At 39.4% G+C, this 25,832-nt stretch overlaps 1 protein-coding gene across 4 annotated transcripts in view; it reads left to right on the top strand.

Annotated features, from left to right (window-relative positions):
* Positions 1 to 25,735, top strand: part of PLEKHS1 (pleckstrin homology domain containing, family S member 1) — a 30,057-nt gene extending 4,322 nt beyond the window's left edge. The window contains exons 1-12 of one of the 4 annotated variants that reach the window (XM_011967507.1): positions 9,470 to 10,039; positions 11,048 to 11,136; positions 11,249 to 11,355; positions 11,990 to 12,124; positions 13,456 to 13,531; positions 14,432 to 14,548; positions 16,929 to 17,048; positions 19,176 to 19,282; positions 19,774 to 19,941; positions 20,715 to 20,816; positions 22,088 to 22,223; positions 22,368 to 22,688. In XM_011967507.1, coding sequence (XP_011822897.1) covers positions 12,030 to 12,124; positions 13,456 to 13,531; positions 14,432 to 14,548; positions 16,929 to 17,048; positions 19,176 to 19,282; positions 19,774 to 19,941; positions 20,715 to 20,816; positions 22,088 to 22,223; positions 22,368 to 22,598 — 1,152 coding nt within the window. In that variant the 5' untranslated portion in view covers positions 9,470 to 10,039; positions 11,048 to 11,136; positions 11,249 to 11,355; positions 11,990 to 12,029 and the 3' untranslated portion in view covers positions 22,599 to 22,688. Of the gene's footprint in view, positions 1 to 9,469; positions 10,040 to 11,043; positions 11,137 to 11,248; positions 11,356 to 11,989; positions 12,125 to 13,455; positions 13,532 to 14,431; positions 14,549 to 16,928; positions 17,049 to 19,175; positions 19,283 to 19,773; positions 19,984 to 20,714; positions 20,817 to 22,087; positions 22,224 to 22,367; positions 22,689 to 25,256 lie in introns of those variants that run through there. The other 3 variants (XM_011967508.1, XM_011967505.1, XM_011967509.1) reach the window with 3 other exon arrangements.
* The last annotated feature ends 97 nt before the right edge of the window (positions 25,736 to 25,832 follow it).

The raw sequence follows: 25,832 nt of genomic DNA, 5'->3' as shown, positions 1-25,832 counted from the left end.
ATTTTTAGTAGAGACAGGGTTTCACCATCTTGGCCAGGCTGGTCTTGAATGCCTGACCTCGTGATCCACTTGCCTTGGCCTCCCAAAATGCTGGGATTATAGGCGCGAGCACCGCACCCAGCTGATTCGCCATATTTTTAATAGCTTTATTGTAGTTTGTTGTAATTGGCAGACAATAAACTACCTGTATATCTAAAATATACAATTTGATACAAGTTTTGATATGAAACATAAACAGGAATACCTCAGAGATATTTCAAGCTCATTTCCATACCACCACAACCAAGCAAATATCACAATAAAGCTAGTCACATGAATGTATTGGATTCCATAAAAGTTATGTGTATACTATACTGCAGTTGAGTGTATAATAGCATTATGTCTAAGGAAACAATTTGCATACCTTAATTAAAGATATTTTATTGCTAAAGTTTGCTAACAATTATCTGAGCCTTCAGTGAGTCATAATCTTTTTGCTGGCGGAGGGTCTTGCCTCAGTGTTGATGGCTGCTGAGTAATCAGGCAGGTTGTTGCTGAAGGTGGGGGTGGCTGTGACAATTTCTTATAATAAGACAACGGTGAAGTTGACCACATCGATCGATTGTACTTTCATGAAAAATTTCTCTATAGCACGTGGTGCTGTTTGATAACATTCTACCTACAGTGGAACTTCTTTCCAAATTGGAATCAATCCTCTCAAACCCTGACTCTGATTTCTCAACTAAGTTTATGTAATATTTTAAATCCTTTATTGTGATTTCAAAAATAAACACAGCATGTTCACCAGCTGTAGATTCCATCTCAAGAAAACTCTTTTCATATCCCATAAGAAGCAGCTCCTCATCTGTTGAAGTTTGATCATGAGATTGCAGCAATTCAGTCACATCTTCAGGGTTCACTTCTAATTCTAGTTCTCTTGTTATTTTCACCACATCTGCAGTGACTTCCTCCACTGAAGGAAGTTTTGAACCCCTCAAAGTCATCGGGGAGTATTGGAATCTACTTCTTCCAGACTCCTGTTCATGTTGATATTTTGACCTCCTTCTAGGAATCACGAATATTTATAATGACATCTAGAATGGTGAATCCTTTCCAGAAGGTATTCAACTAACTTTGCCAAGATCCGTCAGAGGAATCACTGTCTATAACAGCCATAGTCTTATGAAATGTATTTCTTAAATAATAAGACTTAAAAGTTGAAATTACTCCTTGATCCAGGGGCTACAGACTAGATGTTGTGTTAGCAGGCATGTAAACGGCATTAATCTCCTTGTACATCTCCATCGGAGCTCTTGGGTGACCAGGTGTATTGTCAATGATCACCAATATTTTGAAAGGAATCTTTTTTTTTCTAAGTAGCAGGTCTCTGCAGTGGGCTTAGAAATATTCATCAAACCATATTATAAACAGATATGCTGTCACCCAGGCTTTGTTGTTGTATTTATAGAGCATGAGTAGAGTAGATTTAGTATAATTAAGGGCCTTAGGATTTTCTAGCTTTTAATTGAAAGTGAGAGACATGTAACTCCCCTTTCACTTGACACTCGCCTTCACTAGGAGGACATTGTAAAGTTATTAATTGGCCTAATTTCAATATTATTGAGTCTCACTGAATAGGGAGCTCCAAGGAGAGGGAGAGAGATGGGCGAATAGCCAGTCAGTGGAGCAATCAGAATACACACATTTTTTAAGTTTACCATCTTATATGGGCACCATTCATACTGTCGCAAAACAATTACTCAAAGATCACTCATTGCTGGTCACCCTAATAGATACAATAATGATGAAAATGTTTGAAATATTTCAAGAATTACCAAAATGTGACACAGAGACACTAAGTGAGCACATGCTCTTGAAAAAATGGTCCCAGTAGACTTGCTCAGTGCAGGGTTGCCATAAACCTTCAATTTGCAAATAAAGAAAACTGCAATATAGGCAAAGCACAAAAAAGTGAAGTGCAACAAAAAGAGGTCTGCCTGTATTTGATACGTGTGACACCTGGGAAACCATCAAGATGGTAAATGTGGCCGGGTGTGGTGGCTCACACCTGTAATCCCAGCACTTTGGGAGACTGAGATGGGTGGATCACCTGAGGTCAGGAGTTCGAGACCAGCCTGACCAACATGGTGAAACCCTGTCTCTACTAAAAATACAAATATTAGCCAGGTGTGGTGGTGGGCACCTGTAATCCCAGCTACTCGGGAGGCTGAGGCAAGAGAATCACTTGAACTGGGAGGCAGAGGTTGCAGTGAGCCAAGATTGTACCACTGCACTCCAGTCTGGGTAATAGAAGGAGATTCCGTCTCAAAATAAATAAATAAATAAATAAATAAATAGTAAACATACTCATCACTCTTGATGTTTTCTTGTGCCTGTTTGTAATCCTTTTCTGCACACCCAATCCCAGTCCCCATTGTTCTGTTTTCTCTCTAAGTTTGTTTGTATTTATTAGAGTTTAACATAAATGGAATCATATAGCATACACCGTTTTGTCTTTTTTCACTCAGCATAATTTTTAAAAAATACATCCATGGTATTGAGTGCACCAATAGTGCAGAAATAGTTCATGTGTTTTGATGAGTAGTATTCTATTATATGGATGTACTACAATTTGTTGATTCATTCACCTGTTGAATGTCCAGGTTGCTTCCAGTCTTTACTTATTATAAAGCTAATATGAATATTTATGCATTCTCTTTTGTGCATTAATTTTTGTAAAATCATATATTTCTTTATTTTAGCTAGAAGCAAAATGGTTGGGTCATATGGTTGGAGTATGCTTACTTTTCATCCAAATTTGTTAGATTTTTTTTTAAAGCTTTATTAAGGTATAATTGACATACAGTAGGCTGACATGTTTAAAGTCTACAATTTAGTAACCCTTGGCAAATGTACACACCCATAAAATTATCACTTAAGTCAAGATATGAGCATATTCATCAACCCCATGAACTTTCTTCGTCCCCTGCCTCCCAGTCTTCCATGCAGTCATACTTTCCCAGACAACCTTTGATCTGCTTTCTATCCCTATAAATTAGTTTGTGTATTCTGGAACTTTATATAGATATACTCATGCAGTATGAACACTTTCTGTCTGACTTCTTTTACTCAGCATAATTTTCTTGAGATTTACCCATGTCTTTTTTTTAATAACATTTTCCTTTTTATTTCTCCCTTTCTAAGAACATGTAAATATAAAGTACAAGAACAAGATACATATTGCTATTAATATGTATTAACAATTGTTAGCATTTTTAAGTATTAGCTCCAAGACTGAAAGAAGGGAAGGAGAAAGGAAAGAGAGGAGGAGGAAAGGTAGGCAATAGGGAGAGGATAAGGAAGGGAAGAAAGCAGGAAAACAGAACTAAGGAAGGTTGAGCATATTTTCCCTTGTTTTCCTAGAATTTGGATTTCTTTATTTTTGGTTTGCCGGTTTGTATCTCTCAAAATACAAGCAGTCTTTAATTTTAGAATGTCAGAGTACTTTTATTTTAGTTAAGGCTGATCTTTTTTAATTTTTAAATTAACATAAACATCAATTTATTTATGGTGTACAATATGATGGTTTGATGTATATAAACATTGTGAAATGGCTAAATCAAGCTAATTAACATATGCATTACTCCACATATTTTTATGGAGTAAGTTAAAATCTACTCTCTCAGCAATTTTCAAGTATATATTAACTATGGTCACTATGTTGTACAATAAATTTCCTGAGTCATTGCATCTGTCAATAGTTTGTTCCTTTTTATTCCCATATAGTATTCCATTGTATAGATGTATCACAATATGTCAATCCTTTCACCTGTTGATAACATCGGGGTTGCTTCCAGTCTTTGGCTGTTACAAATAAAGCTGCTATCAACATTTATGACCAGTTTTTGTATCTGTATATTCCTTTACTTAAGAGTAGAGTGGGCCAGGTGTGATGGCTCACGCCTATAATCCCAGCACTTTGGGAGGCCAAGGCAGTAGTATCGCTTGAGCCCAGGAGTTCCAGACCAACCTGGGCTACATGGTGAGGTCAAAGCTGCAGTGAGCCATGATCATCCCACCTGGGTGACAGAGCAAGATCCTGTCTCAAATAAACAAACAAAAAGAGTACAATGGTTCTTTAACTTTTAAAAGAATTCAAAGAGAAATAACAATTTTAAAGTGAACAGTTTGGTGGCATTTAGCACATTCACAATGTTGTACAACCATCACTTCTATCCAGTTCAAACTATTACCATCACTCCAGAAAAAAGGCTTACCCATAAAGCAATTTCTCCCAGTTCTCCCTTTCCCCCCAGCCCCCATTAACTGCTAATCAGCATTCCATCTCTAGGGATTTATCTATCCCGGATATTTCACATCAATGAAATCATACAATATTTCACCTCTTGTGGCTGGCTTCTTTCACTCAGCATGACATTTTTGAGGTTCACCTACATTGTAGAATTTATCATTACTTCATTCCTTTTTACAGCTGACAAACATCCCGTTGTTCATGTATGCCACAATTTGTTGATCCATTTATTAATTGATGGACATTTGCACTGTTTCCATGTTTAGCTATTGTGAAAAGTGCTACTTGAACACGTGTGAGCACATATGTGTTTGAGTACCTGTTTCAATTCTTTTGGGTATATGCCTAAAAGTAGAACTGAGGGATCATATAGTAAGCCCCTGTTTAACTTTTGTAGAAATCACCGAACTGTTTTCTGCAGTGGCTGAACCATTTTACATTCCATCACCAGTGTATGAGGGTTCCAGTTTTTCCACATCCTTACCATTTTATTTTCCATGTTATTTTACTTTTTAAAAAAATTAGACCAGGCACAGTGGCTCACACCTGTAATCTCAGCACTTTGGGAGGCTGAGGTGGTGGGTCACCTGAGGTCAGGAGTTCGAGACCAGCCTGGCCAATATGGCAAAACCCCATTTATACTAAAAATACAAAAATTAGCCAGGCATGGAGGCAGGCACCTGTAATCCTAGCTACTCGGGAGGCTGAGACAGGAGAATTGCTTGAACCTGGGAGGCGGAAGTTGCAGTGAGCCAAGGTTGAGCCACTGCAGCCTGGGCCACAGAGTGAGACTCCATCTCAAAAAAAAAAAAAAGAAAAGAAAAAAGTTATGCCCATCCTAGTGAGCATGAAGTGGTTTCTTATTGTAATTTTGATCTACATTTCCTTAATGACTAAATGTGTTGCACAGCTTTCCTTGTGCTTATTGGCCATTTGCTTATTTTCTTTAGAAGAATGTCTGTTCAAGGTCTTTGTTCACTTTTTAGTTGAGTTGTTTGTCTTTCGTATTGCATTGTAAGAGTTCTGTATATATTCTGGATAGTAGGCCCTGGTCAGACATATGACTTTTGATATCTTATTCTGTAGGTAGTCTTTTCACTTTCTTAATAATATCCTTTGATGCACAAAAGTTTTTAATTTTGATGAAGTCTAGTTTATCTATTTTTTGTTTGTTGCTTGTGCTTTTGGTATCATATATAAGAATACATTGTCAAATCCAAGATCATAAAAACTTACACCTATGTTTTCTACTAAAAGTTTTATGGTTTTAGCTCTCATGTTAAGGTCATTTATTTATTTTGAGTTAACTTTATTATTTGGGATGACATAGGGGTCCAACTTCATTCTTTTGCATGTGAATACTCAGTTGGCCCAGCACCATTTATTGAAAAGACTGTTCTCTCCCCATTGGATGGCTGTGACCACTAATGTATGGGTTTTTTCTGGACTCTCAATTCTATTCCATTGGCCTATGTATCTTGTCTGTCCTTATACCAAAACCACACTCTTGATTATTGTAGCTTTGTAGTAAGTTTTGAAATTGGGAAGTGTGTGTACTCTTTGTTCTTTTTCAAGATTATTTTGGATATTCAGGGTCCCTTGGTATTTTGGATGATTTTGAGGATTAGCTTTTCCAGTTTTACAAGAAAAAAAATGCCATCGGGATTTTAATAGAGATTGCATTGAATTTATAGACTGCTTTAGGTAGTATTTATATCTTAACAGAATTAAGTCTTCCAATTCATAAATATAGAATGTTTTCCCATAAATTTATGTCTTCTTTAATTTATTTCAGCAATTTTTCTAGTTTGCAGTGTACCAGTGTTTTTATCTGCCTAAATTTATCCCTAGGTACTTTATTCTTTTGGATGCTATTGTAAATGGAACTGTTTTCGTAATTTTATTTTTGGATTCTTTATTGCTGGTTCATAGAAATATAGCTAACTTTTGTCTGCTGTTCTTCAATACTGCTGAATTTGTTTATCAGCTCTGGTAGTTTTTATGGATTCTTTGGGATTTTTAACGTATGAGATTATGTCACTTGCAAATAGAAATGATTTTACTTCATTCTTTTCAATTTGAATGTTTTATTTATTTTTACTTATTTTGGATGCATTTTTTAATGTTTTAAACAATAAGTTTGCTAAGAGTTTTCAATCAAGAAGAGTAATGCCAGCCTCATAGAATGAGTTGAGAAATATCCCCTTCTCTTCTATTTTTTTTGGAGCCTTTGTGTAGAATTGATGATTTTTTGCTTACATGTTTGATCAAAGTGAACAGTACAGCCACTTGGGCCTAAAGTTTTCCTTTTGTGAAGAATTTTTAACTACAATTCCAATTTCTTTAATAGCTATAGGAGGCTATTCAGGTCATCTATTTCTTCTTCAGTGACCTTTGTTGGTGTATTTCAAGGAATTTTTCAGTTTATCTAAGTTTCCAAATTTATTGGAATAAAGTTGTCCATAACATTTCTTTATTATCCTTTTAATATCAGTAGACTGTAGATATGTCCCCTCTCTCCTCCTAATATTGGCAAATTGTGTTTTCTTTCCAGTTTTTCTGGTCTATCTGCCTAGGTATAGGTTTGTTAATTTAATCCTTTTAATGGATTAACTTTGGTTTCATTGGTTGTCTCTGTTGTTTTTCTATGTTCTCTTTCATTGAATTCCACTTTTATCTTTATTATCTGGCTTCCTCTACTTACTTTAGATTTTTTTTTTTTCAGTTTCATGTTCAGTTTCAGGTGGAAGCTGAGGTAATTAATTTGAGACTTTTGTTCTTTTCAAACATAGCCATTTCTAACATAGGCATTAAAAAATTTTTTCCCTAAGTACTGCTTTAGTGGCATCCACAAATTCTGATATCTTGTGTTTTAATTGTCATCCAGTACAAAAAACTTGCTAATTTATTTTTGGGATTTTTTAAATCTAGAGATTATTTATTTCAGGATCTTTTAAGAAGTCTTTCTGTTATTGATTTATAATTTGATTTCCTGGTGCTCTGAAGACATGATTTATGTGATTTGAGTGCTTTTTAATTTATTGAGACTTGTTTTATGGTCCAGAATATAATTTATATTAATAAATGTTGCATGTGCCCTTGAGAAGAATGTATAATCTGTTGTCATTGAGTGGAGTGTTCTATAAATATCAATCAGGTAAAGTTGGTTGGTAGTGTTGTTCAAGCCTACTGTATTCTTGCTGATTTTCTACAAAATAGAAGAGAAGGGAATATTTCTCAACTCATTCTATGAGGCCAGCCTCACTCTTCTTGATTGAAATCTCTTAGTAAGCTTATTATTTAAAACATTAAAAATGCATCCAAAATTTAAAATATCTATTTTAGAACTATTTGTTCTATCATTTCTTGAGAGAGGGATATTGAAATTTCTGACTATAATTGTGTATGTGTCCATTTATTCATGCTGTTCTATCAGTTTTTGCTTCATGTATTTTAAAGCTCTGTTATAGGGGCATATATGTTTAAATTTTTATGTCCTCTTAGGATTAATTCATCCCTTAATTATTATGAAATGATATTCTTTGTCCTTGGTAATATTATTTTCTTTAAAATCTACGTTGATGTTAATACAGGCACTCCAGCTTTCTTTGACTAGCGTTGGCATAGCATATCTTTTTTTCCAGTTATTTCCTTGTAACCTACTTGTATTTTCGTCTTTAAAGTGTGTTTCTTACAGGCACCATAGAGTTGAGTCTTGCTTTTTTATCCAATCTGGTCATCTCTGTTTTTTAATCGAGGTGTTTAGACCATTTACATTTAACATGATTATTGATATAGTCCAGTGTAAGTGTATCATATTATTATTTATTTTCTATTTGTCCTATTGGTTATTTATTCTCCCTTTCCCTTTTTCTGCCTTCTTTTGGAATAATCAAATTTTTTATGAATCCATTTTATCTCCTTTGTTGGCTTATTAGTCATTACTTTCTGTTTTGTTATTTTACTGATTGCTTGAGGGTTTACACACATCACAGTCTAACTTCAAGTGATAGTATACCAATTCACATATAATAAAAGAACTTTACAAAAATGTATTTCCATTTTTCCCTATTGGCCTTTATGCTACTGTTGGAATGCATTTTACTTGTACATATGCTATAATCTGCACAATACATTGGCATTATTTTTGTTTAAACAGTCAGTTGATGTTTCAGTGTTTTCAATAACAAGAAAATAATTTCATACATTTACCTCAGTAGTTACTATTTCAGTGCTCTTTATTGCTTTGTTTAAATTCAGATTTTTATGTTATCATTCCCCTTCTTCCTGAAGGACTTCCCTTGATATTTTTATACTGCAAGCCTCCTAATGATGAATTATTTCAGCTTTTATATATCTAAAAAGTCTTTAAATTGCCTTCATTTTTAAAAGATAGTTTTGCTGAATATAGAATTTTTAAAGAGTATTTTTTCAGTACTTTAAATATAGTTTGTTTGTTTGTTTGTTTGTTTTGAGATGGAGTCTCACTCTATCGCCCAGGCTGGAGCGCAGTGGCGCTATCTCGGCTCACTGCAACCTCTGCCTCCCAGGTTCAAGCCATTCTCCTGCCTCAGCCTCCCAGGTAGCTGGGACTACAGGCTTGCACCACTACGCCTGGCTAATTTTTGTATTTTTGTAGAGACACGGTTTTGCCATGTTGGCCAGGCTGGTCTCAAACTCCTGATCTCAGGAAATCCACTGCCTCAGCCTCCCTAAGTACTGGGATTACAGTCGTGAGCTGCCACACACAACCCTTAAATATATTGTTTTACTTCTTCTTGTTTGCATTTTTTTTTTTTTGGATGAGAAATCAGTATCTCTATTTCTTATCTTTGTTCTGTATATAATAGATCTTTTCTTCCTCTGGCTGCTTTTAAGATTTTTTTTCTTTATTGCTGGTTTTGAACAATTCAGTTATGACATGCCTTGATGTACTTTTCTTTGTGTATCTTGTGCTGAGCTTCATTGAACTGCTTGGATCTCTGGGATTATAGTTTTAGGTTTATAAAATTGTCAGCATTATTGCTTCAGATATTTTTTATTTCTTCCTCTGTCACTTCAGGGACGCCTATTACTTGTATACTAGGCTACTTGAAATTGTCCACAGTGTACTGGTGCTCTTTTCGAGTTTTTACATTATGTTCTAACTCTTTGCTTATGTTGTTAGTTATAATTGCCATGCCTTTAAGTGCACTAATCTTTTCTTGTCCAATATTTAATCTGCTCTTACTCCCATCCAGTGTTGTTGCTGTTTTTTTGAGACATTGTAGCTTTCATCTTTAAAATTTAACTTTGGGTCTTCTTTATATCTTTTATATCTCTCCCTAACTTCTTGAAAACACTGAAAATAACTGCTTTAATTACTTTCTCTGCCAATTCTAACATCTGTGTCAGTTCTAGGCCTGTTTTTATTGATTGACTTTTCCCTCATTATTGATCATGTTTTCCTTCCTCTTTGTATGCCTGGTAAACTTTGATTGACTGCCAAACATGGCAAATTTTACCTTGTTGGGTCCTGAATATCTTTGTATTCCTATGAATCTTGAGCTTTGTTCTGGGATGCAGTTAAATTTTTTGGAAACCACTTTCTTCTAAGTCTTCTATGATTTGTTAGGTGGGTTTGGAGCAGTGCTCAGTGTACAGCTAGTAATTAGTATACAGCTAATTATTCCTCACACTGAGGCAAGACATTCCTGAGTACTCTATCCAATGCCCTGTAAATTATAAGTTTTTCCAGTCTGGCTGGAGGTAACAGGCACTTTTTCTGAGCCTCTGATTTTTTTAATGGTTCTTTCTCTGGCCTCAGGTAGTTTCAGCACCCACATGTGTTAATCAACACTCTTGAATACTTAGGGAGACAGTATATATTGCCCTTTGGCTTAGCAGACAAAAGCAAAACAACTCACTATTGAAAATGGGGTGGCAGAAGTGATTAAATAAAGAAGTTTCTACAATGTTCACTGCTTCTCTGTGAGTGATGAAATTATAGGCAGTTTTAATATTTTCTGTATTTTCTAAAATGTCTACAATAAGTATGTATTACATTCACTCTTTAGAAAAACACAATTAATGTTGTTAAACACGATGTTGTTATTTTTGTTTTTTTTGTTTTGGGTTTGTTTTTGTTTTAGCTTGGATTTGCTTTCACATCCAGGCTATAGGTTTAGTTTGTCCTCAGTTTTGGAAAGGGCGGTCTTTACTAAAAAATTAGAGCTTCTTTATTAAGTGAAAACAGACTCAAGATTTGGTAATACAGCTGCTGGGGCTATGAGGATAGCACCCAGTAATTCTGGGGAGGTGGCTGTGTTTACCTTCCCTCCTTTCCCAACTTCTGCAGAGCTCTACCTGTCCCTCTTTCCCAAATAGTTTTTGCCACATCATTTTTAACAGCAGGTGCTTTTGATTTTGTTTGCTAAGCCAAAGGACAATGCAAAATTATCATGCTTCTGCAATGGAACTAAGAGCCAAATCTTCGCTCACACGTAGAGAGCCAACGATGTACTCTAGAAACAGAAAGCCAGACAGGTGTAAGCTGAATTAACATGCTTTCAAATGTTGTTTGAATGAAGGTCTTGGCTGTGGAGGAATAAGAATCACACATTTGGTCCTTTGTTTTCTTGGGTTATTATAGGTGTTCTTTTCCATAACTACTGAATAATCTGAAGGTCTTTCCAGAGATACATAGTGTTTTCCAATTGAGGCAGTTCTTTTCAGAAATGTATAAGGAACAAACTGAGTTCTGTTCACTTTCATTAGGCAAACAATTTACATTTTCTTATGAAAATGAAGTCTGCAAACAAGATTACTTTATTAAATCACCACCTTCTCAGCTGTTCTTCTCTGTGGTAAGTATTTGCTATGATTTAACAAGCCTCCCACCAGCCTCATGAGCATTTTTAAAAATCCTTTCTTTTCCGCTGAGATTTAACTAAGACATAAAATCTTTCTATTTTTCAGACCTCTTGGAAAAAGCGGTTTTTCATCCTGTCAAGGACTGGGGAAAAGAGCTTTAGTCTTGCTTATTACAAAGACCATCATCACCGAGGTTCCATTGAAATTGATCAGTGTGTATCCAAGCAAGAAAACTTTTATAACAACAAATACTATAAAGTCAAACAGTAACAAGTTGCATGCAAATTGAAATTTACATAATTGACCAAAGGAACCACAGGCTTCAAGCTTATTATAATATTTGTGACTGAATAGGAGCTAAAATAGTGAGCACTTTAAGTAAAAGATAGTTGAATATTTGTTTCATATTGTATGTCATACTTGATAAGTCTTTAATTAACAGGCATTCCGTTAGGGAGTTTGATTCACGTAATTTGTGGATGAGAGGGAGCGGATGAAATTTTCATTTTATAAAGTTAAGATAGAGTTTTTAAAAATATTTAGATCAGCTTTTTTTGGTCTTCTCTTTAATAAATTGTGCACCCAAAAATTGAAAAAGATAATTTGTGGAATCAAGAATCCAATTAAAATAGAAATTTTTGAATCTTAGGCTAAACCAAATAATTTCAATTATTAATTAACCAGATCAAAAATCCAAACTTCTCTTCTAAAATTATTGGACAATCTTCAAAACATGGATCCAGCACATCTAAAGTTTTATTCCATTTGAATCCCAATATAAAATATTAGTCAGTTTTCCACTTCTGTATTTACCTTGGTTTAATACTTTGTGTCAATATCTAACAGAAATTCCAGTGTAGAAGTTGGCATAAGTAATCAGGAAAAGATGCAATCTGTGCAGAAGATGTTTAAATGCCACCCTGATGAGGTCATGTCCATCAGAACCACTAACAGGGAATACTTCCTCATCGGCCATGACAGGTGAGAGAAGTAAGATAACGCATAATGTCTACTGCATGCAAAACAAAAACAAACCAAAAAACAAAACATTTTATACCAATAAACAGTTTCTGAACCCATGCTACAACCTCAGATGCCATCTTGGCAATCTTTGCTATTTGTTAAAATATCTTGAAAAGTTACTGAGCTAGTTTCCTAGGGCTGCTGTAACAAAGTACCTCATCCTGGGTAACTTTGAACAACAGAAATGTATTGTCTCGCTGTTCCAGGGGCTAGGAGTCTGAAATCAAGGTATTGGTAGAGCCATGCTCTCTCCGACGACTCCAGGGAAGGACCTATTCCAGAGGCCTCTCCTAACTCTTGGTAGTTCCCTTGGCTTGTGGCAACGTAACTCCAGTCTTCACATGGTGTTCTCCCTGTGTGCATAGCTCTGTGTCCAAATCTCCCCTTTTTATAAGAACATCAGTAATATTGGATTAGGAACCCACTCTATTCCAGTATGACCTCATCTTGACCAATTACATCGGCAACGACCCTCTTTCCAGATAAGGTCACATTCTGAGGTACTGGGATATGGAACTGAAACACACAAATTGGGTGGGGAGCGTGCATTTCAACCAATAACAGTCACCATCACCCCAGAAGCATTCCATGTAAAAGAACCCAATACAAAAACATCCACCAAGCTACATATATTAGGGAGGAACTAGGCTTGCCCCCAAAGGAGTCTGAAGTTTTTAAGAGGGGCTTCTGCTTCTAGCTAAGGTGCCTAGTGGACTCTTCATGGATGATTATCTGCCTGAGGGAGAGGCAAAGCTGGTGTGGGGGAGACTGTGCAGAGGAGGTGGACAGTGCCAAAGCCAACATATGAAAAACCCTGATCTGTTTCAGATTGACCAAAGCTTTCTTCTAAGTTGTCCTGTGAGTCCATAGAAAAGATGTGATTATACAAATTCATTCAAGCACATTCTTCATCAACATGTGCACTTTCTAAGGGAAGGCCCACCTGCATAGTTACACAAAAATGGCACTGACAGGTTAGGGGGCTGGCTTGAGAACATAAAGGAAATCAGTGTCAAAGCCGAAAGCCCCAAACCCTGTGATTACTACTATTGTTTTCTACTTTTCTTCCCTTTCTCTGAGCTTTCTTTGCAGAGGTGGCTAAGCATTAATTCTAGTGTGCAAATGTGGAGGTGGCGAGGGCATTTAAACTACTTAGGAAAAATTCTTACTTCGCTGGTACCTGCTCTCACCGCCATTCTAACCTTCATAAAAGAATCCTTCTCTGGTTCAAAAGAAGTACAAGCACTATTGTTGCCACATGCCAGCTGAAAGTTTATTCCTATCAACAGGGAGAAGATTAAAGACTGGGTCTCCTTCATGTCATCATTTCTCCAGGATATAAAAGCAACACATCAGAACACAGAGGTGACTCCATATCACTAACAAAATAACAGGGCACCTGAATACAACCCTCTTTCAATAGAAAACAATGGTAGCTTTCCTTTGCCTCCTTAGCAACTGGCGTTAATACAAGGAATAAATAAGTGAGAAAATGTACATCCTTATTACTTTTTATGATTAACAATAGAAAAAAATTCTTCTGCGTTTTGTGAGAGAGCTAAAATACAGACACTTCAGACTTTTATTATTGTGGTAGAGGGAGGAAAAGTTAACTGTGGCATTTTTAAGTAGTAGCTAGAACATAGTATTTTCCATCGTTGTTATTCAAGGTGCACGAAAGCTCCCTTTTGAATGATTAAGTCTAGGGCAGGTTCTATAAAAATGTTTTTCATGTATCTTGCATTTTTAATATAACGTATCTTTCATGTACGTGCTTAGTAGTTTTACATTTTAAATTTATTTCAAAAGGGCCTCTGCTAATGTTCCCAAGTCCTTTCTCAGGGCAGACTTTTATAGATGGAACTTTGGCCCCTAGGTATCTTTTTTGACATGTTTTCTAGGTTGTTCCATGCTTACAGCAAAAGCCAAAGAGAAGGAGAAATCAAGGCATGTCTTCAAGTAGACTGAAATGATTAGAGCAAAGGGAACTAGGGCAGAGGGCGTCAGAAACAGACACAGTTGAGAAGACAGGTGGAGGGAAACGCTGGCCATCTCTGAGGGTCATGCTAAATGTCCTCAAGGGTTTAGAAACAGGAGAGAGACAAGTTCGGCTCTTTTCTTGGTGAGATAATGCTGGCAGGCCAGTGGCATGAATGTTAGATCACTGTGGGGAAAGACGGGAGGCAAGGAGCACAGTAGAGAGGCTGCTGTTTCATTCCAGACGGAGAGAAACCGTGCCCTGACTGATTCCTTTTTTGTGAGCAGGAGGAACTCTCATTGGGTAATAAAAGAACCTTCTTCTACCCCAGCCCGCTCCTTGGCCCTCCCAGCACATCGGAGGCTGTTGGTTCCAGCTCACCAAGAAATGGTCTCCAGGACACGGTAATGGGGCTCACTTCTTTCTCAAGACAGCACACCTGGGAGTCAGCTAATGCTTAAAAATCTTACCAATTAGCAATTGAATTTAACCATGCCCACCTTCCTCAAAGCCCGATGCACTATAAGAATGATTCTTAGCCCTGATGTTTATCCCATACCACAGATGAGCCTCACTCAGGGCTTGCCCTGAATACATCTCAGTGTATTGATTGATTTTGGATGCTCTTGATATGCTTTGGGTATGCTAGTGCAAGACCCTTTGCTAAACCAAAACCTGGCCGGCAACTTCTTCCTTTCTTTCACACAGAGGGCACAGATCCCTCTGCCAAAAGATTTCCCAGACACCACCTGTTTTCTGCCCATTCTGTCTGTATTCCTCAGGCAAAGGCCAAGTTTCTTGTTAATTTCCTCCCTTTACCTTGATCAATCTTGCTTCTCATTCATTATAGCTGTCTATCACTTCATCCTCATTTCTAATGAAATCCATTTGAAGACATAAAATATAATGTAACCTGCCTCTTGAAAGCGACTTGTAATTGGACCTTCAGCTTTCTTGGATTTGCAATGTTCCCAACTTGGGATATTAGTCATAAACATGCTGAGTGGTTTTGTCCTCTGGCACAGATACTGTTTTGTCTCTTAAAGACTTATCCATTGACTTTGCCCTGTCCATGTATACCAAGTACATCTAATGAGTCCTAGCCCCTTATTTTATCTAGTTGGTAGCTCTCCAACTATTTTGAAAGCTTTTTGTAGCATATCAAATTCACCATGCCAAACACTTCACCTCAGTTCTTCATTTAGTGAGTAGAAATGGTGGTATGCAGCAGTTAGGAAGCTTCACCCTTTTCTGTAAGCACCTCTTGCTGTTCACTCATGATATCTCCCTTCCCCTAGAGATAACATTATTTGTCATCTTGCCTTTTCACACTATAGATCCAGTGATTTTTAAACCAGCTCGAGTTAATAGTACTATTTGCCTTGCTGGGTGATGGTGGTGGTGGTGGTTAAATTAAGTGGATTTCCTTTACCCCCAACTCAGCATAATCTGGCTCCATGAGTTTGGAGCCTAAAACATGGACAGAACTTAAACATACCTATATTTAAAAACTTGACCTTTTGGCCGGGTGCAGTGGCTCAAGCCTGTAATCCCAGCACTTTGGGAGGCCGAGACGGGCGGATCACGAGGTCAGGAGATCGAGACCATCCTGGCAAACACAGTGAAACCCCGTCTCTACTAAAAAAATACAAAAAACTAGCCGGGCGAGGTGGTGGGCGCCTGTAGTCCCAGCTACTCGGGAGGCTGAGGCAGGAGAATGGCGTAAACGCGGGAGGCGGAGCTTGCAGTGAGCTGAGATCCGGCCACAGCACTCCAGCCTGGGCGACAGAGGGAGACTCCATCTCAACAAACAACAACAACAACAACTTGACTTTTTTCCTAGAGAACATTCAGGGTCTTTTCCAAACCCCCAGCTCTGAGGCATTGTTCTTGGAATTTTTCTGCCACGCGAAGAAGCTACTTTAGTAGCATATTGTGTATCTATGGGGAAGGGGAGGCAATAGTGGTTGAATCTAGATGGAAACCTATAATTCATACTATCACATGATCAACACAACCAAATTCCATTGCCATGGAAACAATAGAAGTGTGTGAACAGAACACAAAAGAAAAATATGGAGCAGGAACAGGAAAGGTGCAGCGCCTTGATTCTGGGTTAATTACATTCTCAGATGGTATTGGACGATAACAGGAAAAAGATGAGGGTGGCAACTCCAGAGCTTAGTGACTTAGAATACCACCCACAGGGCCGGTCATGGTGGCTCACGCCTGTAATCTCAGCACTTTGGGAGGCCGAGACAGGTGGATCACAAGGTCAGGAGTTTGACACCAGCCTGGCCAATATAGTGAAACCCCATCTCTACTAAAAAATATACAAAAATTAGCCATGCATGGTGGTGCGTGCCTGTATTCCCAGCTACTCAGGTGACTGAGGCAGGAGAATCACTTGAACCAGGAGGTGGAGGTTGCAGTGAGCCGAGATTGCGCCACTGCATTCCAGCCTGGGTGACAGAGTAAGACTCTGTCTCAAAAAAAAAAAAAAAAAAAAGAATACCACCCACAGGAGAAAACCACTTGTTCTGAGTGACTGTTCCAAATGGTAGAGAAAAAAAAGCCTGAGTGCTATGCTTATATTTTTTCATCCTCAGTGGTGACCCAGACTCAAGAGGCAAGTTGAAGTTGTGTGAGCTTCCAGATGTAACCTTGGAAGACCCTCTGGTCTTTTTTAACCCAACTAATTTATTATGGGTTTTCCAGAATGCATGTGATTTAATTCTATCTCTTGCAAAGAAAAAGCAAAGCATTTTTATCTCTTTTCTTCAGCATTTAATGGAAAAAAGTTCTCCAGGATTTAGGCAAGCTCATCTACAAGATTTATCAGAAACCACTCAAGATGTGAAGGAAGAGAATTATTATCTTACTCCTCGAAGTGTTCTTTTAGAGGTAACCCTTTCTTGTCCATTCATCATTTGTTTCTTTCACAAATATTTACTGAAACCCTGCCATGCACTTTTCGTGCAATACAAGGCTAGGGTCAGTGGGAACACAGAGGTAAATCAAATACAGGTGACGTGCTCATGGCGCTGACACTTGACTAGGAGCCAGCTGTAATACAAGACAGAAGGGTTCTATGCTGAAGAGAGATGCTTATAAAATTCTAGGGGCGCATGAGCAATGGGAGGAGGAGATGACTTTCAAACAAAAAATCAGGAAGATTTCAGGGATGAGATGACATTTGACCATACATGATGAGTAAAATTTGGATGTGGGGGATTGCCTTGAGGAGTCTTTCTGCATTCTTAGCAGAAAGAATAATGTGAGCCAAGGTGCTTGGGTGATCAGTTGTGTTCTGTGTATCGATCAGTCTATTGATCAGTTGGAGGCCCTTACTGAATGCCTTCTGAGCAGTAGTCACTGTACTGTACTGGGCATGGTGGCTAAAGTAATGAGCCTGACATCGTCCTGCTTTCAGAGTGCATAGTCTTGTCAGTTACCACAGGATCATGCTGCACAAAAGACGTGGTCAGTATGCTCCGGAAGCAATAGAAAAAGAACAGATTTTCTGTCTCTGCTAGAGTCAAGGAAGGCTTCCGGGATGAAGTGCCATTTGATACATGCATGGGGAATAGTTCAGTGAGGCTGCATCCTAGAGTGTGTGAAAGGCATAGTGGGAGATAAACAGAAGAAAAGAGCCAGCCCATGAAGGGTTTTGAATGCCAAGTTGACTTCATTCTGTAGACAGCATAGGGGAAGCGATGGCTTCTGAGTTGGGAAGTATCAAAACCTGAATTAGTATTAACCCAGCAGCTGTATCCGCTGTGGACTATAGAGAGAAGAGAATGGAAGTGAGAGATAGGAAGACAGAATGGAGGGTGGCAATGCTGCATCATTTCCCAAACTGAGGGTTTTCCATAAGAGGGTGACATATGTTTATATAAAAGAAACATTCTGGGGTCAAATAAATTCTGGAAACACCCAGTTAAAATAAGTTAAACAAACTTCTTAGCAGAATTCTCAGAGCATTTAGTATGCAGTGGTGCACTGTAAATCGTCAAGTCAAATACAACACATGGTGTTTCCCAAGCTCCTTTGAGCACATAGTTCTTCTTTCACCAAAAGATTTTCATGTTTGTGTTTCCTGGGATGCAGTCTTTTATGATAGTCCAGCCAACCAATCAGACGTGTACTGAGCATCAGTTAGAGGCCTGGCCTTTGCTAGGTACTTTATGATAGGCAAAGTCTAGTAAAGCAGACAAAACTAAGCTAAAAAGACAAAAAAATAAATAAATAAGTACAAAACTATGCAATGGAAATTGAGAGAAAGGAGAGCTCTGCAGTAACTGAGGTGATCAGAGGGGGCTGTGGGACTTCAGGCAGGCCTGAACATGATTTCAGTAGGCAGGAAGGAAAGATGGCACTCTAGGTGAAGAAGACTGCATGAATATGGCGACAGAAAAGCACCATTTGCAGGGGGCCAATGGGAAGACTGGCTTGACTGGAAGGAAGGTTTCCATCATGGGTTAACGGTGAACTTAGGTAGGCCTTAGGGTTTCTGAGCAATCATCGCCACAAGTGACTCTCCTTGTTCTAAGGGGGCTATTGAGAGCTTCCTAAGGGCAGTGTTTTCCTAGACCATTGTAGCGTCCCTGAAGCCACTTGGGCTGCCTGTGAGCACAGTAGCCTGAGACCAGCTACACATTGTGTCAAAGTCTTTGACCCAGCCAAGTGCCATGATTCTATAGTAGAACTGATTGGGGAAACGCTTTCATGTCATTAAGTGCCTAATGGTGAAACAGAAAGATAAATAGCAATTTAGTTTCAATAGAAATAACACTTGTGTCAGTCACATGAGGGATCCAGGAGAAGAAAATTGACTTTGAGTCCTCCAGAAGCTTTGCTGGTTCAGTCTCACGGAGGTAAGATCAGTTGATATTTCCCAAATGAGAACCACGCTCATCCACTGGAAACTGTACCTCTATGTCAGAGCCCAGAGCTGTTAACACTAGAAATAAGAAGGTACCTGACTTATCGGTAAACTGGGATTCTTACATCTATTCCTTTTATCTACAGTTGGATAATGTCATTGCTTCCAGTGATTCTGGTGAATCCATTGAAACTGATGGTCCAGACCAGGTCTCTGGAAGAGTCGAGTGTCATTATGAGCCAATGGAATCCTAGTAAGTCAAAGTGCCATTCAAAAATTTGATTTTTGCTCATCTGCTGTTATGGAACAATGACTGTCAGTTCATTTCAATAGTTGATAAACTGATGCCAAACATTACCACAGACCAGGTTCCACATATTATTCCATCATCTCAACACACAAAAATGAGGGAGTCACGTCTCCACCCACAGAAAACCACCGATGACATCCTCAGGACCTTTTCCATCTCCTGAGGAAGTTATCTTCTACTTTGCATTTATGTCTCTCACACTCTCGCCTCTGTCCTCCAAACACTATAAAGGGTAATTTTGATTCCGTATCCATTTTTAGAAGGACAGTTTGTTGGATTTGATTCTATCTGTGGCTGTGATTCTGATAGTTGGACATACTTCAAGACCTTGCTAGTCTTCACATGGCTGTTAGCTACTGAAATCTGACACACACAGGGGAACACTGTAAAAACACATGCTAAAATAGGGCTTGTTTTAACTTCTTATACTCTAGTTTTTTCAAAGAGACATCCCGTGAGTCTGTGGATAGCAGCAAAGAGGAACCCCAGACCCTTCCAGAGACCCAGGATGGGGGCCTCCACCTGCAAGAACAAGGCTCAGGAATTGATTGGTGTCTTTCCCCTGCGGATGTGGAAGCACAGACCACAAATGACCAAAAGGGGTCGGCCTCACTAACTGTTGTGCAATTGTCTATATTAATCAAGTAAAGCTCTAATTTCTAAAACTTTATGGGCCCTAAGAGCAAGGCAGGCTCCCTCCCACTGTTTTGTTTGTTTGTTTGTTTGTTTGTTTGTTTTTTAACTTAGAATTAAATTTTAAAGCCATTCCTAAAAATCTCCAAGTCAACCAAAAACTTGACCATCTTCTCCCTGTCATTGACGTTGTGGCCAAGGAGAGGGGATGATAGAGCTGAAGTAAAGCAGTCCCCGGGGCTGGGGTGGCATTTTCAGCTACTTTTAAAAATCACCCCTTGGCTAGTCTTTCAGTTCCCAAGACTTGGGATCCAAATCGATCTGAATAGCATGTCAGTCAGTTTTCCCATGAGTGTAATTATGGCCATGCAAGTTGCATGGGGCTTAGTTATAGACCAGGAGGGGGTTATTTAGGCCTTAAGTGATACCAAGAGCATTTGGTACGACTGATGTAATTTTAACTCTTTTCCGTGCCTTCTTCTACGGAATCATTTTCAGCGAAGAAATACGCAGACTGGCCTGATGTGGACAGTTATATAACCAACTTAGTCCATTTTCCTTCCGTTCCCGTAGTCTACCATCCACTACCACATCCCAAGAGGATTTTTCAGTAACTTAAATTTATATTATTCTCCAAATGTTTTGGACCTTTACCTGTGAAATATCATCTCAGAAATAGAAAGTACAGTTGAGAGCCATGGCCAGTTGTCTGATGCGACTTTTACAAATGTCTTGTTCATAGTAATATCCCTGATGAAAGCCAAGTGGAGAAACTGAACATTTTCCTTTCTCCTCCTGATGTCATCAACTATCTTGCTCTCACAGAAGCCGCAGGACGGATATGGTAGGTTGGAGATTTGACTGTTGTGGATTATAAATGGGGCTGGAAGCTTTGAAGAGAACAGTTACATCTTGAAACAGTGTATTTGGCAACACTGACTCGGGTTGAGGGGTCGGGGACCTTGGACTATTGTCTTGCTGTTGTTACAAAAGTCTTTGAGGCCGAAATCAGGGTCTTGTTGTGCAGGAAAGTCAGCTGGGAGGTGAGGGGGGGAATAACAGGACCCAAAAGTTCAGGAAGCAGCCATTTCTGACTCCTTGAAGGGAGGAAGAATGGGCGGGGATACAGATGACCCAAGGACATCATTTCTGATCACTGTGCAATGAGTATTTGATGAATGAGTGAAATTACTGAAGTCAACAGGAATCAGAGGCCTAAAAGAAGAAAGCATATCAGCTTCTAAGACTTCCAGACACAAGGTAAAAAACAAAACAAAAAAAAAAAAACTGCTAGTCACGGACACAGACACAAAAGACTGTGTGGCAGAGAATTTTCTTAAAGCAATCACTGTCTATTTGATATGGCATTTTTAAAAAGACTTTGTAATTTATTTTGATGGAAGATTACATCTTCGTAAGAGAAGAAAACTCTTTAATGTAAACGCTACACAATAGTTGTCTTATAAGTTCTAAGAAGGGAGGAACCACACCTTCCATTTTTTTTAAATAGTCCACAATCCAAGGCTCAATACACACTTGACCGAAACTGTGGAGTCCTCCATAACTGAACTGCTTCATTCCTTAATTCATTTATTTGTTCATTAGATATTCATTATGTAATCATTACACCCTCACTTCCAACAAACGCTGAGCCCTCTTTCTTTGCTTGGAACCATGGGGTTTTAAAAATTAAAAAACAAAACAAACAAAAAGGTGACATCATACTTCTGGGGTCATGTACCCTCGTAAAAAAAAAAGACAGCCACACAAACAAGTAAATGTAAAATGCATTTTATTTAAAAATGTAATAAATCAGGTACTCACACAATGTAATACAAGTCCAGGGGTAGGGGAAATGAATTATAGCAGAGGAATGGGATGTAGGATTTTATGGGCCTTTGTAAGGGCAGTATAATTTGAGCTGGGCTTTGGAGAAAGGGTTAGGCTCCTGTAGTAGTGACAGAGGAAACAATATTCTAAACAGATGGAGATAGTCTACTTCAGAGGTGGTGCCACGTGACCTAGAATCAGGACTCCCTGTAGACTCCACGTGTGCCCTGCCCTCCTGGCCGGCTGAGCCTCACACTGGTGTCGGATGTTGTATTCCCACTGCAGTGTGTCTCAGTGGGAAGGCCCCCCACGTCTGGGATGCATATTTTGCCACGGAGATCATCTTTTGGCGGTGAATGGCCTGAAGCCCCAGAGCCTGGACGAGGTCTCCTTGTTTCTCACCCGGTCCATCCAGAAGGAGGTGAGTTGTACTGACCAGCCCTGAACAGGGCAAATCAGTACCAGAAGGAAAAAGGTCTTAGATGGAGTCTGAGAGGTACCCTGAGTATAAATAAGGCTCCTCATTCTTCCACCACCAAGTTCAAATAACAGAATGTTCTTTCAGGACTCTTTCAGGATTCTTTCATATCAAGTAGCATTTGGAGAAGGCACTGGGCTAAGAGACACAGCACCTGGGTTCAGGACCTCAGATCGGAGTGATGTAGCAAAAAGAGCTTGCATGCAATCAGACTGGTGCAGGGATTCCAAACCAGCTCCTTCAACCAATTTGTGCCTCAGTTTTCTTTTCTGTAAAATTATGGCTAATGATGGTGCTGGTTGTTGGATAATTAAATGAGGTTATACGTGTAATGTGCTTACAAAGGTGACTGGCACATATTAGGTAATCAATTAAGTTACTAGTTACTTTTACTTCTACTACAACTGACCATGGAATGTTACTCAAGCCCATTTTTTAAAGCCTCAGTTTCCTCATCTCAGAAATCGTCACAGCCCTAATTTCCTCATAGAGTATTGCAAGAATTAAACATAATATGTGGTGAAGGGCACAGTGGCGGACACCCGTAATCCCAGCACTTTGGAAGGCTAAGGCAGGAGGATCAATTGAACCCAGGAGTTCAAGGTTACAGTGTGCTATGATCGCACCACTGCACTCCAGCCTGGAAGACAGAGCAAGACCCTGTCTCAAAAGAAAAACAACAACAAACCAACCCTAATATATGGGTACGTTGTTTTTTCATGGACTAGCTATTGTCCTGCATGTCACTGCAGTCTTCATGTGTTAATTCCTTCCCTGGTCTACTTTTCTTTCTAATTAGCCCTGTGACCTTAGGCAAATTCACTGCCTTCTCTGGACTTCAGCTTATTCTCACTGAAGTGAGAAGTTGGTTTTCAGACTGTACGTCTTACATCCCTAGGATAGAGGTGAAAGGAAAGGAGAGGAAGGAGAGAGTATGCTGGGTCTTCAACCAGAGAAGCTCATGTTTATCTTTTATCTTTTATGAAAAAAAAGTAGTCCAAAATGTTGGACTTTCCTGTTAGCTTTCCTTAAGAAACAGTTCTTTGGCTTCAAATTTCTGAAAACCATTGTATTAGATGATTTCCAAATTTCTTCCAGCTCTGGGAATTTTGTGATTGTGTAGCATATCTATATTAAGAACATGTCTTATCTCTTCTGCACTACGTAATAGTCCTGTTGGTCATACAAATTGTGCTATCCCTATTACTCAGTACCCTAAATGAGTAATCCCAGGAGGATAAGTGAGTGAGTTGTCTAAGATACATAACTAGTTAGTGGCAGAGCAAGTACATATTCATTCACTTTCTATTTATTGAGCATCTACTGGGTGCTAGATACTGTGCTAAATTCAAGAGCTACAAAAATGGCCTCAGCCTGAGCTTAAGAAGCTCACAGATTAGTGGATGAAGCAGGCATGTTATGTGCTACTTGCAATACAGTGTGTGCCCTGAGATATGAACACAGGGCCACAGGATCACAGAGGTAGAATGGAGTAAATCTGTATGAAGGAAGCCAGCATGGTGTCTCAAAGAAAGTGCTGTTTGGCTTGGGTTTTGAAGACTGGATAGGAGAGTGCATGGCAGAAAAGAAGTAGATTTCAGGGCCCCAGTCCAACAATCTGGTACCTATAGCACATTTTCTCTGCCAAAGATCCACACTGGGCTGGGCAAGGTGGCTCACACCTGTAACCCCAGCACTTTGGGAGGCTGAGGTGGGCGGATCATGAGGTCAGGAATTTAAGACCAGCCTGGCCAATATATTGAAATTCCCTGTCTGTACTAAAAATACAAAAAATCAGCCAGGCGTGGTGGTGGGTGCCTGTTATCCCAGCTACTTGGGAGGCTGAAGCAGGAGAATCGCTTGAACCCAGGAGGCAGAGGTTGCAGTGAGCCGAGATTGCACCACTGCACTCCAGCCCGAACAGTGCGAGACTGTTTCAAAAAAAGAAAAAAAAAGGATCCACATACCCTGGGGCCAATATAAGCTTCTGAACTCTTCTGAAAGTTACCAAACAATACTCTGACCCAAAGATCCAGGCATTAATTCAGAAGCCAGGAAAAGGGTCTTTGCCTGTGAGCAGATCCAGGAACGGTACCTGGGTGTTGCTGACTACAGTTTATCCTGACTGCCTTTCCAGACTGTGTAGTCATTGCATAGGAAAAGGGCGACTGCATTTCTCTTGTGCTTGTTCTGCCTTCCCTTTCTAATTGATAACAGCTCCTACATGCTACAGAGAAATATGCAGTATCCATCTTCATGATTATCTGGAAGATCAGAAAATTCCTTTACTTTCCCACCGCCACCATTCCTGACTTCTTTCTTGGTATTGACGGGTATCCATTGCTCTTTTAACATTCGAACACATGGTCCCTGGAAGGAAAACGAGTATTGGAAAAGGGAGACGTGGAAGCAAAGGAAGAACAGCCATTGGCCCTTGATGTTTTAAAGTGCTTGAGTCAATCCCATTTACTCTCCTTCCTGTTATGCTACGGATGAGGGAATTGGAGGTTGGGGTGGGAATGGGGCAGGGATTGAGAGGGAAGAGAACTGAGATTTTCAAAGGAAGGGGAGAAGGTGTGTGCAGGGGAAGGACATGATAGGTTGCAGGAGAAACTGATCAAGTTTCAATTTCCTCCCAATCTTGTCTGGGTGAGTCCTGTCTGGTGGTTTCATTTTGATTCACTTGTTTCAAGAGGCCTTTTAATTGTTGGTGCAATTGGACCCCTGAGAGCACCATCAATGCTACCTGGATCCTTCCTTAAAAGCTCAGCCCCATGGATGCCAGAAAATAAAAATCCACCTTCCACCCAAGTAGCCAAGTAAGTCATCCCTGTCTTCTTCTGGCCCAGATATTACAGTTCGCTGCAGGACTTTCTTCAAAACCAGCTCCCAAGGGTATTAATGAGGACAGATTGGGAAGCAACAATCTGAAAGATAATCTTCAATCATTGAACTTTCTTCTTTCCTGTGTTTTAGAAGTTAAAGCTTACCATCGGCAGGATCCCAAATTCAGAGACATTTCATGCTGCGTGCTGTACGTGTCCCTCAAAACGCCAGAGTGCTGCACCTTCTCAGCTGGGTAAGCCTCGACTGGACAGGGCTCCCAAGAGGAGTCCGGCCATTAAAAAGAGCCAGCAGAAAGGAGCTGGGGAGTAGCGCACCCCAGACCCATGGCGGTAGAACCAGGATGGAGCCGGGACTGTCCAGCTCTGCCACCCGCTACTGCCATGTGATAGGAGACAGTCGGCACACCCCTCTGAATTTCTGCATCTGCATCTTAACAATGGGGATGACTATTCCCTGTCTGGTTATTGCGTCAGAGATGTTAAGAGGGTCACATGACATGATTGGAGGACCTGGGGGAAATGGAAGTCCTTATTATCTCAGCTATTGTCCCAAACACCACAGACATAGATTGGGTCAGTCCCTCACGTAATACATGCCATGTTCTGTGAGGATGTGGTCCACACAATTCCTTCTTTGTTAAAGGACACACAGTTGCAAATTCTTACTGCAAGAAGGCAAGATTCGCAAGGGAGATGTGATACCCGA

This window comes from Mandrillus leucophaeus, unplaced genomic scaffold (assembly GCF_000951045.1).
Source record: "Mandrillus leucophaeus isolate KB7577 unplaced genomic scaffold, Mleu.le_1.0 Scaffold80, whole genome shotgun sequence".
Classification (NCBI taxonomy): domain Eukaryota; kingdom Metazoa; phylum Chordata; class Mammalia; order Primates; family Cercopithecidae; genus Mandrillus; species Mandrillus leucophaeus.
This window is presented reverse-complemented; position numbering and strand designations above follow the sequence as displayed.